Source organism: Eutrigla gurnardus (assembly GCF_963514095.1).
Source record: "Eutrigla gurnardus genome assembly, chromosome: 13".
Classification (NCBI taxonomy): domain Eukaryota; kingdom Metazoa; phylum Chordata; class Actinopteri; order Perciformes; family Triglidae; genus Eutrigla; species Eutrigla gurnardus.
The window spans coordinates 3,502,721-3,518,281 of NC_139936.1; the positions used below are offsets into that span (position 1 = coordinate 3,502,721).

Below are 15,561 nucleotides of genomic sequence, written 5' to 3' on the forward strand. Positions count from 1 at the left end.
ATCCATCCACCTACCTATCCATCCATCCATCCATCCATCCATCCATCCATCCATCTACCTACCAACCCATCCATCCATCCATCCATCCATCCATCCATCCACCCACCTACCCATCCATCCATCCACCCACCTACCCATCCATCCATCCACCTACCTATCCATCCATCCATCCATCCATCCATCCATCCATCCATCCATCCATCTACCTACCAACCCATCCATCCATCCATCCATCCATCCATCTACCTACCAACCCATCCATCCATCCATCCATCCATCCATCCATCCATCCATCCATCCATCCACCTACCCACCCATCCATCCATCCATCCATCCATCCATCCATCCATCCACTTACCTACCCATCCATCCATCCATCCATCCATTCTGAGCAGGCAGAATGTGGGTGAATCATTTCTCGATGCTCCAGTATTCACACTATACGGTAAAACCAACCTCCTTCTCAGCACAAGCTCCAAGTCAACTCTAACACATTAGCATGGGAAGATGGTTTCTACTTAGTGTTCTTTTTTCATCATCACTCCCCAACTCCATTCTGCTGATCCTTTCATTGTCTAACAAGGGTTAATTACAGAGACCGTGATGTCCCGGGGGATGATTCTCAGAGGGATGTGTTTATTTCCAGGCAGCCGTGATTAAAATAGACGCACCAGACAAAGTTATGTGACCACATTGTTCCTGGGAGACAGCGAAGCAGCAGGAGGCCCCTTATCAAAGCAAGCATCTTCCCAATTAGGTTGCTGCCTTGTCGATGTGGACCTGCATGTTGTGTGCTTCAACTTCAGCAGGGAAAACTCAGATTATTAGACATTTGTCAAGTTATTGTAATTATCAGTTAAAAGAAGGAGGCAAAATAAATTAAAGAGGATCAAAAACAACAAAAGAATACACATTTTTAAAGAAAAACACTTTAAATCCACTATATCAAAATAATATGATTGATTATTCATAAATGAACAATAACTCATTGTTGGGCTAATAATTTAAAACAGGCTACTTACCATGGGGCTATAATGTCACGCGCCCATCAGAGGCTGCGCCTGTCGCGCGGGCACGTGGGGTGAAGTGGGATTGGTTCCTCTGAACGGTGATGAGCGCGTGCGGCGGGAAGCAGAGGAGGACTCCCGGTGCGCCGGTGGAAGACGTGATGCTGCCGCCGTGTCTCCCCGTGCTGCGGCGCCGAGGGGCGGCAGGTATATAAGGCTGCCCGGCGGTGAGAGCGGGCAGACGGCGGCGACATGCCTGTGACCGGAACCGGAGTCCACCAGACCGGAGGCGCCTCCGCAGCATCCCCGACAGGTAGACACACTGCTCGGGATTATTATTCATTATTATTGTAATTCCTCTAAACCTTTAAATCCAGGATAAATACCTCAATCTTCTGCCTTTAAATTAACTTTCATCATAAAGCTTTAATTCTTCTCCATTTTAATAATGTTTTGGATGTTTTATCAGCTATTTTTCTTTCTTTTTCTTATATTTTAATGCAATTCATTAATATGATTAATAATCCGATTTATGGGCAACATTCAACACATACTGTCTTTGTTTTTTTTTGTTTTAATTGTATATGAATTATTGAAATATAACAATTATGTCAATAACTTACTAAAAGTACCATGGCTGATTAAACATGACAACAATTTTAAGTTTAAAGCTAAATGATTAAGACGGTTATAAATGCTCTAACCTGTGATTAAGATCATTAAATATATAATAATCTAATATAATATTCCAGGTTGTAGTAAAACTAGAAGACGTGTTCAAATGTTACAGCAGATCAAGAGTAAAAAAAATGTATCTATTTATTTAAATTTATAATAATACATACATATACATAAGACATAATTAATACAAAGAATATTAGCCAGTAGAATGATCAAATATAAAATTATAAACTAAAAACATAAAATGTAAGATCTATGTAAAAATAAAAATGTAAGATCTATGTACATAATATGCACATATATACAACATAAGATTGATTGATAAAGAGATTCCTCATTATTGCACAGAAATAGATTGCACATTAAATGTTGTGTATATATAAATATAGACAGACAGACAGACAGACAGACAGACAGACAGACAGATTAGTGCAAGTAAGATGACTATTTGTTGTGCTCTGAAGAAAAACAACAACAGTGCTCCATTATCCCATGATAATATTTACTCTAATATAAAAGCAGAATATTCCTAATCATGCAACGCTTCACTGTTTCCTCGTCGAGTCCGTTGAGACTTTTCCCTCAAACCTGATCCGCCCGGCCAGCATCCTGCTGTTCCCCCTTCCCTCTCTGCCCCAAAAAGGGGGTCAGTCCAGTCCACTGCCCAGAGCCGGAGCCCGACTTTACGGTGCCAGTCGCGACCCCTGACCCCGCGGTGTTACCCTGCTGACAATGCCAGTGCCTCATTTGGAGGCAGCTCCTCTGCAGCGTGTTGGGACGGCGACTTACACACAGGGTTACGATGAACAACCAAAGGAGCCATTCTCACGCAGTGATCCCGATATTAACTTTCACAATGTTCACACACACATGCAGTGCATACGAACACACATACACACACACACACATACACACACACACACACGCACACACACACACACACACACACGCACACACACACACACACATGCAGTGCATACGAACACACACACACACACACACACACACACACGCACACACACGCACACACACACACACACACACACACACACACACGCACGCAAACCAGCTCAAGTGGACACTGTGTCTGTTTCAGAGGGAAAGCATGGCAACACGAAGCCCGACAACGGCCACCAGCAGCAGGCTGACAACGGGCGCAACCACCAGAGTCCAAACCAGAACCACAAACCGCAGCAGCGTGGGGACGGACCTGAGATGCAGGGCCTCCCCATGCCCATCCCAGACCCCCCCATCCAGTACACTCAGGTAAGCTGCACCCAACAAGACGGGACTGAGATCCACAACCAAGTGTTGCTTTTTGAGTCACAGATTGAAAACAAATGTCTTTTTGGGGTATTTTTTTCTTTTATCCTCATCCCTGCATGTTGTGAGTTAAACCATCTGGTTTGTATTCGGGGTGAATCAACCTGATGATAAAGGATTCAGTTCAGCCTTTAATATGGCAAACTGGCACCAGGATAGTAATTCAGTATTTCTGGTTCGTGTCAAAAATAAGATACGCTGTGTCAGCTTCTAATTAGAGGAGAATGGAAACGTGATTTTAACGAGACGAGTTCGGGTATTGTTCAAAGTGCAGATCTCATAAAAAGATGAGCCTGCTGTTAAATCCTGGGGCTCAGAGGAGCTGGTGATCGTCTTTGATCTGCTTTGAAAGAAGGGATTCCTCTGAGCGTCCGATTCTCCTCTGGTGTCTCAGTTGTTCATCAATAACGAGTGGCAGGAGTCGTGCGGCGGAGGGAAGATTCCCGTGTACGATCCGGCCACCGGGAAGCTGCTGTGTGAAGTGGAGGAGGCCGACCCGGTGAGCACATCACACATCATCGACGCATATCATGATGTCATATGCTGCACATATATGAAATATTGTCCTATATGTGAATAAAAAAAACTCACATTAACCCTCTCGTAGGAGGATGTGGACAAGGCAGTGAGGAGCGCCAGGGCTGCCTTCCAGATGGGGTCGCCGTGGCGACGCATGGACGCCTCAGACAGAGGTCAACTACTCAACAGACTCGCTGACCTGGTGGAGAGAGACCGTCTGCTACTGGCAGTGAGGGACACACACATGCGCGTGCACACACACACACACACACACACACACACACTAAGACTGTGTTTTTTTATCTCTAGACTCTAGAGGCTCTGGACTCGGGCAAAGTGTTCCTCATGGCGTATTTTGTAGACCTGATGGCCACGATCAAAACCTTGAGATATTACGGCGGCTGGGCAGACAAGATTCAAGGCAAAACCATCCCTGTAGGCGAGTTAACTCCTTTTCACTTTTGCCCACTGATGGATGATGGGGGGATAGGTCCATTGGTGACTCTAAATTGCCCGAAGGTGTGAATGTGAGTGTGAATGGTTGTCTGTCTCTACATGTTGGCCCTGTGATAGACTGGCGTCCTGTCCAGGGTGTACCCTGCCTTCGCCCAATGACAGCTGGGATCGGCTCCAGCCCCCCCGTGACCCTGAATACAGGATAAGCGGTAGAAAATGGATAGATGGATGGATGGATGATGGATTTCGGTTGCCATGTTGGACATTTAACTAAACGTTTTATGGGTATTTTTTCAGATGGAGAGTATTTTACATTCACGCGTCATGAGCCCATCGGAGTATGTGGTCAGATCATTCCTGTGAGTAGAGAGTTCATGTAACCACGTACCTGATGAAGATTATTAGATGTTTTAGAAGTAAAACACGTTGATGACCCAACAGTGGAACTTCCCAGTGATGATGTTTGCGTGGAAGATTGCCCCGGCTCTGTGCTGCGGGAACACCGTCGTCATCAAACCTGCCGAGCAGACCCCATTATCAGCCCTGCACATGGCGGCCCTCATCAAAGAGGTACTTGGATTATCACTACCCCCCCCAAAAAAGCCATAAACGTACATTCAGAACTTGCAAAGTGGCTGTAAAAGAAGAAAGACTGTGGTTTTAAGTGTCACTTAGAGATGAACATGTGTCTCAGGCCGGGTTTCCTCCAGGAGTGGTGAACGTGTTGCCGGGTTACGGACCGTCAGCAGGCCGCGCCATTTCCCACCACATGGACATCGACAAAGTGGCCTTCACCGGATCTACCGCCGTTAGTACCTTATAGAACAAAATACAACATTTCTCTTCCAGCGTTTTAGGGTAATTTGCTTCTATTTGTTTTAACTTGTAATATGTTGTGGTCATCGGTTGCCAGGTTGGGAAACTCATCCAGAAGGCAGCAGGTGACAGCAACTTGAAACGAGTTACACTGGAGCTCGGTGGAAAGAACCCAAACATCGTCTTTGCCGACTGTGACTGTGAGTAATCAGTTACTTTATTACTTTATAGTTACTCCTTTAATGTGAGGATCTTCTTGTACCTTCACTGTGTCATAAAGCTGACGTTAACTGTGTGTGAATGCATCCTTCTGTGCTGTTGATGAGGGCAAGATGCTTGAAAATGACTAACAATGTATGATATAATGATATGCATGCAATAATAGAAATATGACTAAGTAATAATGGCAGCAGGTAGATCCACTGTATCACCGTTTTCACTAAAAAGCAGCACTTTCTATGAGCACATCAGGCGGCAACCTCCTCTTCCGAGAAGTGAAGCCAACCCTGAAGTGCCTTATACTTGCATTCTCTCTGCTGGCCATCAGGGGGTGACTCCTCTGGTTGTAAAAAGAAGTCCGACTGCGACTTTAAACAGTCCGGGATGGTCACAGCCCAAAATGCCAGATTCAAGGCTTCTAAATCGTAGGCCCACAAACCAACGTGTGACGTTACCATGACTACGTCCACCTCTCATATAAAGTGCCTGTTTCTGTCTCGTAGTGGAGCATGCAGTGGAGCAGGCCCACAGCGGCCTGTTCTTTAACCAGGGTCAGTGCTGCTTGGCCGGATCCCGGGTGTTTGTGGAGGAACCCATCTACGACCAGTTCGTCCAGCGCAGCGTGGAGAAGGCCAGATCCAAAGTCCTGGGAAACCCACTAGTGCCAGGGGTTGACCAAGGACCACAGGTAGGGGAGACAGTTCAGACTTCAACACTTGCTTTACATGCAAAGATAAGCATGTAAGCCGTTGTCTGCAGATTGACCAGAAGCAGTTTGATAAGATCCTGGAGCTGATCGAGAGTGGGAAGGAGGAGGGAGCCACGCTGGAGTGTGGGGGGTCGGCGTGGGGTCAGCCGGGACTCTTCATCCAGCCCACCGTCTTCTCCAACGTCACGGACGACATGCGCATCGCCAGGGAAGAGGTGCTGCTGCTCGAGAAAGCACACACCTGCACCTGTGTGTGGTGAACTGAACTTCCTCCTCATGAAAGTTGTTTTTCCTCAGATTTTCGGTCCGGTGCAACAGATCATGTGTTTCCGTAGCACCCAGGAAGTGATCCAGAGGGCCAACGCCACACACTACGGGCTGGCAGCAGGCGTGTTCACCAGCGACATCGACAAAGCCCTCACGGTCTCCTCCGCTCTGCAGGCTGGCATGGTCTGGTAGGGATCCACTCCTCAGGATGATCTGCAAAATCCTCACAGATACTCTCAGATTACACTTTGATCGAGTGTTTTCTTGTTGGTGGTTTTATGTAATGAGGTGTTGTTTTTCAGGGTGAACTGTTACAACGCCATGAGTGCTCAGTGTCCCTTTGGCGGCTTCAAGATGTCTGGGAATGGACGGGAACTGTGAGTTATACCAGGTTTTATCTCAGCTTTACATTTATTTGGCCTTCATCCAAAGCGGCTGAATAATCAGGTATTTAGAAATAATCTAAATTATGTTTTCTTCATTTATACATTCTAGTAAGGAATACTTAGTGATTCATTGGTGATAACCGAAGATGCTCAGACAAGATATTATAGTAAATTAATTAAAATGACGCCCCCTGGCTGGTAATATAAACATGGCAACATGGTCTTTTCTGTTCATGTCTCTTACATAATAAATGGCGTTTTGTTTGTTTACCACAGGGGGGAATACGCTCTTCAGGAGTACACAGAGGTCAAGGCCGTCACCATCAAAATCTCCCAGAAGAACTCTTAATGTTTTTTTATTCTTCAGATCCTCCAAACAGATTTTCACCATATTGCCCCCAGATGTTTTGAAGTCTGTATCACTGAACATTTCTCCTGTTCAACACTGACTTTTTATTATAGTAGAATATTCAACACTGTTCTCTGTATTAGTGTCTGTTATGTGTATTGAGAGACCCCTTTTTTTTTAAATAGCACTTGCCAGAAAATAATTATTTTAATAGTTATTAAAAAACAATAGAAAGACATTTTACATAACATTTACACAGATTTCTGAATGAAATCATTTAAACTGCTGACTCATTAAGAACCGGTGATCTTTACAAGGATTACAATGCAGTAGCATGATCGTTTTGTTTGTTTTTATTTTTACATTTTGTCGTAGTTCTACTAGTATTACAGATAAAAATGAGGATATTATAGGATATGACTGTGGAGGCCGTTTCCATTGCATTGATTATAGACTTCTTCACTCGTTAATTACTCTCAATTATGCATTTGGCATGTTCGAAATCCTGGTTTTATGCTTTTCATTAAGGCGAAAATGAATAAATTAATGTATATTTAGCATTTTCCTCTGTCAATCAATAACATGTAAATAATAAAAACTGATGTCTTCGAGGCTCATGTGTGCTGTATGACTGTCTTGTTGTCTGTCGTTAGGGTTTGTCCATGAATCATTGCTGTGGTCTCCTTGGAGGCCCACCCCGACCTCTTCCTCTCCCAGGACCAGGGTGAGGCCCCCGGGCATTCCCAGGAGCCCCTCTTCTCGGCCCCGGGGAATGGGTGACTGGGGCTCTCGGGTTTGGGGCAGCCAGTGACATATCTTTTTGCAGATTAACCCCTTTCGCCGCTGTACCAGGCTTTACTTTGGGCGACTTGCTGCCCTTCGGCGTCACGACATCTGAAGAAGACAGACGGAGGTCAAACAGTGGTGACGTGTCTGATACCACGGTGCAATAAAGGGAATACAGGTGTGTTTTTGTGTACCAGGTGGGGGGGGAGGCTCCTCCTCGATGGGGGGCGGTATCAGAGACTTGTCTGGCAGCAGGTCCTCCAAGTCCTTCATCACTTGATTAGTGCTGTCCTTGTTGTTCCTGCGGTTCTTCTCCTCGTCTCGGGCCTAAAGGGTTCAGCAGTAAAACAGATGGTCTTTAATTCAATCTTCAACTCAGGAAATTATGAAAAATAACTGCTCAAACTGACCATTTTCATCTTCCTTTTAAGGTCTGCGTTTGCTTGTTGGTATCCCTTCGACACGGCGTTCAGGTAGTAGAGAGCCAACCTGCAATATTAGAGGCACAGTACAACAGATTAGACCACAGTCTGGCTTTAAACACAAGACACATTATATTAATATTATGCATAATAAAGTCACACTTGCATCATGAGAAGGACAGCGGGCAGGATGAGTCCGGGGTTGGTGGCGTACGTAAAGATGTTTGATATGAAGGACGGTAAATCTTGTTCTATAGTCTCCATCACCACGTCGTACATCTTTTCCTGGCCACTGGGGGGAGAAGATGATCAAATACATCAGTACCACAGCTTTCGTATGTTTTAAGTGCAAATATTATTTTTTCAAATAGCCCCTTATTATAAAGACAATAATATTAAACAGGGATTTTGATCTAGGGCTGCAACAAATAAAATATAATGAATCACAAGGTAGCCCCGTCCCCTAAAGCATCCCCTGCTTTCTGGTCTGGTGGACTCTAAATGGACCATAATGTACTAAATGAACATCATGCTGGATTGAAGAAGACTTGAAACTAGAGATTGAGACCATAAACTCATGTTTACAATGTTTACTGAGATAATACATCAAGAGAGAAGTAGGACCATTTTCTCATAGACTTCTATACAACCAGAGAGGAGTCGCCCCCTGGTGGCCAGCAGAGAGAAGTAGGACCATTTTCTCATAGACTTCTATACAACCAGAGAGGAGTCGCCCCCTGGTGGCCAGCAGAGAGAAGTAGGACCATTTTCTCATAGACTTCTATACAACCAGAGAGGAGTCGCCCCCTGGTGGCCAGCAGAGAGAAGTAGGACCATTTTCTCATAGACTTCTATACAACCAGAGAGGAGTCGCCCCCTGGTGGCCAGCAGAGAGAAGTAGGACCATTTTCTCATAGACTTCTATACAACCAGAGAGGAGTCGCCCCCTGGTGGCCAGCAGAGATAATGCAAGATTTGGCTTCACATTTAAAATATGAGTTGATGGTTCACAATCATGTGGATCACCATGACAGTCTCCTGACCTGAAGGGCCCACAGTCGAACGACGGGGACAAGGTCATGATGGTGTAGACGACGGGCAGCAGGCTGAGGAACAGCACCAGCAGCAGCAGGCCCATGTAGAAGTTGTTGGACCGCGACGCCTTGAAAACACGCTCATGAGGAACGTTGCAGCACATCACCGCCCAGCACTGGTAGTACATCGAGGTCAGGAGGCGCAAAATGTTCAGACCCACCAGACCCGGGGCGTAAAATGCCCCCATCCTGAGGAAAACAACGGCAACATAAGTATCATCGGCTGACTTTTTAAAATCCTAACAGTATTATATTTTATGATTTAATGTCATTAAAGGAGACAGACAAAGGAAAATAAATCAACCATGCACATGTGTCATATTCACCATATCATTCCTTGGTTGAAGACGAGCCCCAGCACATTTCCACTGATGTCAAACTCGGCGTATGAAGGCTGGAATCAACAACATGATTACCTCAAATTAATTAATAAGAACTAGGTACACTTTGCATCCATGTCTCCGTTTCTCTCTCTTTCTGTAATTAAGTTCTCATTGCAGTGTCCCGTGTCACTGGATGTTCGGGATCGGCTGTCTAACCAGATGTCATCGTATGGTATCGGGTTGACCTGGATCCAATACGAACTGCTGCTGCACTCATTAATAGCCAAGTGACTCGCGATTCTCGATTCTTATAATGGATGTTCTTCCTCACATGAACTTTTAAAGTTCCACCATCCTCCTGAATTACTTTCTAAATGTATTTGGTGTTAGTGTATAACTGCTATACAATGATTAGTCACATTCAGACTGCAGACAACGGCACTAAAATTGTGTTTTGTTAGGTAAATAAAAAAAATATATATTTATCTAGATAATCTAACCAAACAGTGTAGACAGAGCCTACTCACAAATCCAGCCTCCAGGTCCCAGCACCAGCAGTAGTTGAGATAGCGGACGATGACGGCGTTCAGAAAGTCACCAATCAGGATGGTCAGATAGCTCACCTGGATGTCCGACACAACCAGCTTCACAAATCCCTGCAGAGCATCAGACACCGATGAGGAAGGAGGGAAGAAATAAGGAACAAACAAACTAAATCGCCAGTATAAAGCCACTACTGACTATTCCCACTGCATTCTCCCAGCAGGGCCCTCTGATGACGTCAGCCGGGGGCACATCTTGGGGAGGCACATCTGTGGTGTTGTAGCGGGAGCTGTAGTTGGCGTAGTACAGGTTGTAAGCCCAAATAGTTTCGTTCTTGATGGTCTTCTCTAGCTCCAACTCAAGAATGAATAAAATGCATCAAACCTTAACGTTAAACAGAGATTTATCCAAGGCTTCTGACATGTTGCGTGCACGTTTCAACATATTACTACTCCTCATTTGTTGATTTAAAATCCAGCCAGCGTCCATGGATCCGCAGCGAAGGTCCTTCAACTCGCAGTGAAGGTTGTTACCATGGAGATACAGCAGACGGCCTGAACAACAGCGCCACCTGTCAGCAACAGGAAAACAAACACATAAGGGCACATCTTCCATACCTTTTCGGTGACTTCATCAAACAGGGCGAAGAGGAAGGTGTAGAGGTTTCCCAGGAACAGGGCAAAGATTCTTCCCAGCTGCCACTTGAGGGCAATGCGAGGGTGATAATCTTCCAACTCTGCAATGGTTTCAAACAGAGGAGGACACACCAGCCCCAGCAGTGACATCACAAACTCCACCTGATGCATTTGGACGAGAGAGAGAGAGAGACGGGGTCACCCATCTCATTTTCAAGCAGTAGCTCCCGAACAAACACCACGTTTAACGTCGACCTGCCTCGTTCTTCTCCAACCACGACAGTTTCTCCTTCTCCATTTTTGCAAAGTCTTGTGATCGCTTCACCACGTAGTAGATGAGGTACCCGCTGCCTCCCAGCGTGCACAGGATCAGGAAGTTGGCCAGAACCCGGAGGAAGCGTCGCAGGTGGATGTTCTCGTCCTTCTGGTTCTCCTGTTCGTCCACGATGGATTCCTGCAGCGAAACCAGTCCGTTTAAAAGGGGCTGAACTCTGTAGTCAGAGCATTAATACAGCAGCTCAGCTCAACTATTGTTGTCATGTGATGGTTTACAGTCGATAACGACGTCCAGACCGAAGCACCCGCCCTCTGCTTCCCCCTCGGGTGAATATTTTTCAGCTCTGTCTGCACATTTGTTAGTTTGCACCGTTAGCTGCTAGCTGCCGGCTGAGCCGTTGCTATGATCTATCCAAGTAGACGACCTTTAGATTTCTTCGATATGTCTTATGGCTGTGTTGCATCCTGCTCTGCTGGTATCTCAGGTTCTTCCAAAATAGATGTTTCTATGTGTAATATAATGTGTTATAATGCACATCCTCTCTCTCTCTCTCACACACACACACACACACACACACACACACACACCTGCTCACCTTGAAGCTGGTGGTGATGGAGGCGTACTTGTTGTCTGCGGTCTCCGGGTTTCCTATCAGGTAGTCCCAGCTGGTGAACATCTTCCAGCTGAAGGTGAACTCCCCCTCCTCCGCCCCGTCGCCTCCTTCATTGGAGTTGCGAGCCATCCTGAGCCGAGGAAAAAAAAAAAACACGTTAAAAGAAAGGAAACACACACACAAACATTGTCTACATTTCATCAGGGTCCTGCCTTACGTTCTTATGACAACCATGAGGCTGTATCCAAAGATGCCGACGCCCACCAGCAGGTAGGACAGAGGGAGTCTGAACTTCAGCACCCCGATGGTTCGCACGCTGTTGTAGTAGCCGTAGAACAGGAAGGAGTACTTGCAGTATCCCTGTTGGTGTTGAAAGGTACTTAGAGACACATTACAGCGACACTAACGCTATGAATAAATGTATGAATGAAGCTCAGATCCTCACTCCGAAGTCATTGAGCACAGAGAAGTCCATGGCGGTGGCCTGCTCCTCTCGAGGGACCGTTTTCCTGGGGATGGAGCCGTAAGGAAGACCCATCAGAACCTAAACACAGGAGATGGATTGAGGTGAAAAGGTAGAGCTGAAAACGTGCTGACATGTATTAAGAGGAAGTCCGTACCTCAGGCAGCACCACCAGGCCGAACATGAAGCCGAACAGGACCAGGTTCAGACCGTACATCCACCTCAGGAAGATGAAGTAGGACGCCACAGACGATCCAAAGTGACCTACGACGAGGATAAAACACCTTGACTCAGAAATGTGGCACTAAAGTGTGATTATTCTCCAATAATGTCACAGTGGTACCGACTTTCTACATCCTTGATCTTCCTCTCCCAGGGGATGCAGGCGGTTTTGAAGTTCTCAAAGTCACGTTTGAACTTGATCAGTTTCTAAAAATATGGTTAAAATGGTTAAAATATCATCCTCGTTCTGAAGGTTGTAGTAAGTTTTGCGGAGTGAGCAGGTTACCTTGGTCATCATGACTTTGTAGGCGTACAGCTTCCTGCCTTTTCCTTTCCCAAGAGCCCCTTCAAATTTTTCAACAAACTCCTGGGCCTCCCTGTTTAATCAGAGAAAACATCCACTGATGACATAAAGAGGGAGACACATCATCTACGTCATCAGTCATTCAAAAAGGACAGCTTTGGGATGATTTACTGACTGATGATGATTTACTGACTGATGGTGATGATGGCGATTCATAAGGCGAGGGCACCGGATGGAAGACTTGGCAGGCGTGCAGGTCAGTTAGCAGCAACATGCATTAAACAGTGTCAAGCTCATGAAAAAGTAAAGGCAGCATTGTGTTGCCTTGCTTACACTGATGTGTACATGGAGCAACGTACACACACACACACACACGTACACACACACACACACGTACACACACACACACACACACACACACACACACACTCTCTAACCTACGCTGGCCCTTGCAGGGCGGCTGATCGACGGCCAACCTTGTGTGTGTGCATCTCAAACGGAGGAGAATTTACATCCAAGCGTCGTTGAGCATATGGAAAAGCTCTATATAAAACCAATGTACTATTATTATTATTATGTTTATTATTATTATAAGTGTATACAATTCTGAATGTGGATTGAGGTTTCCATAGGCCATGTGTTTTCATGTTGATCCCTATCTAATGGGGCAAACTTTAGCACCAACAAAAGGTCTTATTTGGTCTTTATTTGCTAAATTAAGCCCGTATTTGTGCTAAATTTAGCCCGTATCAGAGTTCAGTTCATGTCCAGATTCCTGAAAGCAGAATGGCGGGGGTTTGTAATGTGATGAAAACAGGGTCCCAGGAAACCTGCTCCGACCTCTCTGGTGGCAGTTTGACCTTCCACACATCAAAGAGACGTACCAAGCAGCGACGGTAGCGATGAACAAGTTTAATAAGGAATAATCAACATCACATGTACATGACATGAGTGATGGGAGCCTTTTAGGAAAGAGTCCAAAGAAAAAGTAAACAAGCGAACAAAAAAAAGGACAGTAGCAACAAAAATAAAAAACAGAAATTGAGGCTGTAGGTTTTGGTTTTTACTTGAGCAGCACGAGTCTCCTCTTCATGCGCCACGGTTTGTTCCTCAACGTAGCGATCAGTTTCTTCTTCTCCTCGACCTCCTCCTTCAGGGCCGCCATCTCTCCCTCCGACAGCGACTCTTCATCAGAACCGGAGGAGGAGGAAGAGCTGCTGGAGGGAAAGAGCTGTCACGGCTTTGACGAGGCGCTACAACATCACAGCATCAAAACCAGCAACATTGGTTTCATGCGTTGGTTTTATGCTGCTTCTTATTATTATTTTGGGTCTCCAATATTACGTACTGCGGTTCTGCATCATTGTGACCCGTGATATTAGGTCTGTAAGGACATATGGGCTCTGCTAGATAAGGCCTGAGCTTTAGTAATTCAATATTAGTTTAAATAGGTTCAATATGCTAATCGTCTTTTCATCAAAATAACTAGTTGTGTCCCTTTGCAGCACTATTTTAATAATATAAATCTTCTTTGTCATCACATTAATGAAAAGCTCTACACAAATGAAGTCATCACTATTAAATGAGCCGAGGTATGGATTTGAATTCTTCCACTGCCGAATAAGTCAAAACCTTCTTCCTTGACACTGGATAGCCGGAGCCGGTCGTTAGCTACATTTTAAAATGCTGCCAACTCCCAAAGCCTCCCTAATGAATGAGGCAGATCTGGTGTCTCAGGATGTTTTGTCCCGTTGCCTTTACTTTAAGGCAGCAGGAGCCTCAATAATAGATGACCTCATCATCCATCACAGGGTCACAAATCCGGATGAGATCTGTTGTTTGAATGAGATACCGGCCATTATGAGGCTTCTCTCAGTGAAGGAACAGCATCTGACTGTAACGACATATATTCAGGGGAACGAGTATGTTGTATTAAGTAATTTCCGCTGTTGCTGCTTCACCTCCCTGAACATATGCCTCATATCACCAGCTCCCTCCGAGGTCTGAGGCTGAGAGGAGGAAGCCCATGCAGGTGTGTGGAGAGTACAGGTAGGTTCAGAGAATACTGCACCTGCTCAACTTCCCTTTCTTCTTTTTCTTGTCCTTCTCACCACCCACATTCTTCCCTTGTTTCCCTTTAACGTTCCCCTTCTTCCCCTTGTTCTGCTCCTCCTTCTCCTTCTTCGTTGCGGCATTCCCTCGCTTTTTCCTTTTATTTTTGTCTTCCTCGCTCTCCTCGTCACTCTCCTCCTTCGCTTTCTTCCTGGAGGCTTTTGAAACTTTTCTTTTCACGCTCCGGTTGTCTTCCTCATCCTCGTCTTCGTCGCTGTCCCGCGGCTTGGCCTTCTTCTTTCGTCCTCTTTTCCTCGGTGCCTCATCCTCCTCCTCATCGTCGTCGTCGTCATCGCTGACCTGTTTGGCTTTATGTTTGGGTTTGGTTCTTCGGTTTTTAGATCTCTTCCTGGCCTCCTCTAAGAACAAATATACATTACAGATAAGTAGATGAAAGATCATCAAAAGTACAAAATACAATAATCAATAATTAACGATAAAAGTGGACATTTTGGAACAAGTTGTAAATAATCTTAAAGAAACGAGACAAAAAATAAGAAGTAATTTATTCTAAATAGTGAAAATCATTAAGACACAGCTATAACCTGCTCGATTTAACAGCTTATTTGATGAAAAGCAAACAAACTCACCTTCACTTCCATTGTCTGACACAGCGTCAACCTCCATCCCAACTGTGGACATGAAAAAAATACACAAATAATAGGAAAACATCGCTTCACAAATAGATATTTACCACTTAACTAATTACTTCTACTCGTCAGCATCAATACAAACAATTAAAGGAGGTTATTTCCAGCGTACTGGTATCACAATAAAAATCTTCTCACCATCTTCAAGGTTAATAATAACGTCGCTTTTCTTCTTCGGAGGCATTTTGCTGCATCTCTTTTTTAGTTATTTCCCGCTGTTTGTCCTCCTCTGCTCACTTCAGACTCCGTCTCCTCTCCGTCCATGAGTGCTTTCAGTGCAAGAGGCTGTTACACTTGTGAAGGTACCGTGTCAAAAGGCAGGATATACACACACACACACACACACACACACACACACACACACACACACACACACACACAGCAA

At 45.2% G+C, this 15,561-nt stretch overlaps 2 protein-coding genes across 2 annotated transcripts; one reads left to right on the plus strand and one right to left on the minus strand.

Annotated features, from left to right (window-relative positions):
- The first annotated feature begins 1,152 nt into the window (after positions 1 to 1,152).
- Positions 1,153 to 6,739, plus strand: LOC311023223 (aldehyde dehydrogenase 1A1-like). The gene is made up of 14 exons (XM_084024928.1): positions 1,153 to 1,320; positions 2,785 to 2,954; positions 3,406 to 3,510; positions 3,619 to 3,759; positions 3,840 to 3,969; positions 4,284 to 4,345; positions 4,428 to 4,556; positions 4,681 to 4,794; positions 4,900 to 5,002; positions 5,525 to 5,709; positions 5,781 to 5,945; positions 6,028 to 6,185; positions 6,300 to 6,374; positions 6,660 to 6,739. Exons 1-14 carry the CDS (start codon positions 1,260 to 1,262, stop codon positions 6,730 to 6,732), a joined length of 1,671 nt encoding a protein of 556 aa, XP_083881054.1. The 5' UTR covers positions 1,153 to 1,259; the 3' UTR covers positions 6,733 to 6,739.
- A 143-nt stretch (positions 6,740 to 6,882) lies between these two features.
- tmc2b (transmembrane channel-like 2b) lies at positions 6,883 to 15,507 on the minus strand. The gene is made up of 20 exons (XM_084025561.1): positions 15,315 to 15,507; positions 15,117 to 15,158; positions 14,486 to 14,885; positions 13,482 to 13,631; positions 12,397 to 12,487; positions 12,236 to 12,317; positions 12,046 to 12,152; positions 11,871 to 11,969; positions 11,643 to 11,785; positions 11,408 to 11,555; positions 10,795 to 10,989; positions 10,518 to 10,697; positions 10,099 to 10,257; positions 9,885 to 10,013; positions 9,361 to 9,428; positions 8,984 to 9,223; positions 8,107 to 8,232; positions 7,929 to 8,007; positions 7,713 to 7,845; positions 6,883 to 7,626 (listed from the first exon to the last, which is right to left on the minus strand). The coding sequence occupies exons 1-20, from the start codon at positions 15,358 to 15,360 to the stop codon at positions 7,400 to 7,402; spliced, it is 2,844 nt and encodes a 947-aa protein (XP_083881687.1). The 5' UTR covers positions 15,361 to 15,507; the 3' UTR covers positions 6,883 to 7,399.
- Between the last annotated feature and the right edge of the window lie 54 nt (positions 15,508 to 15,561).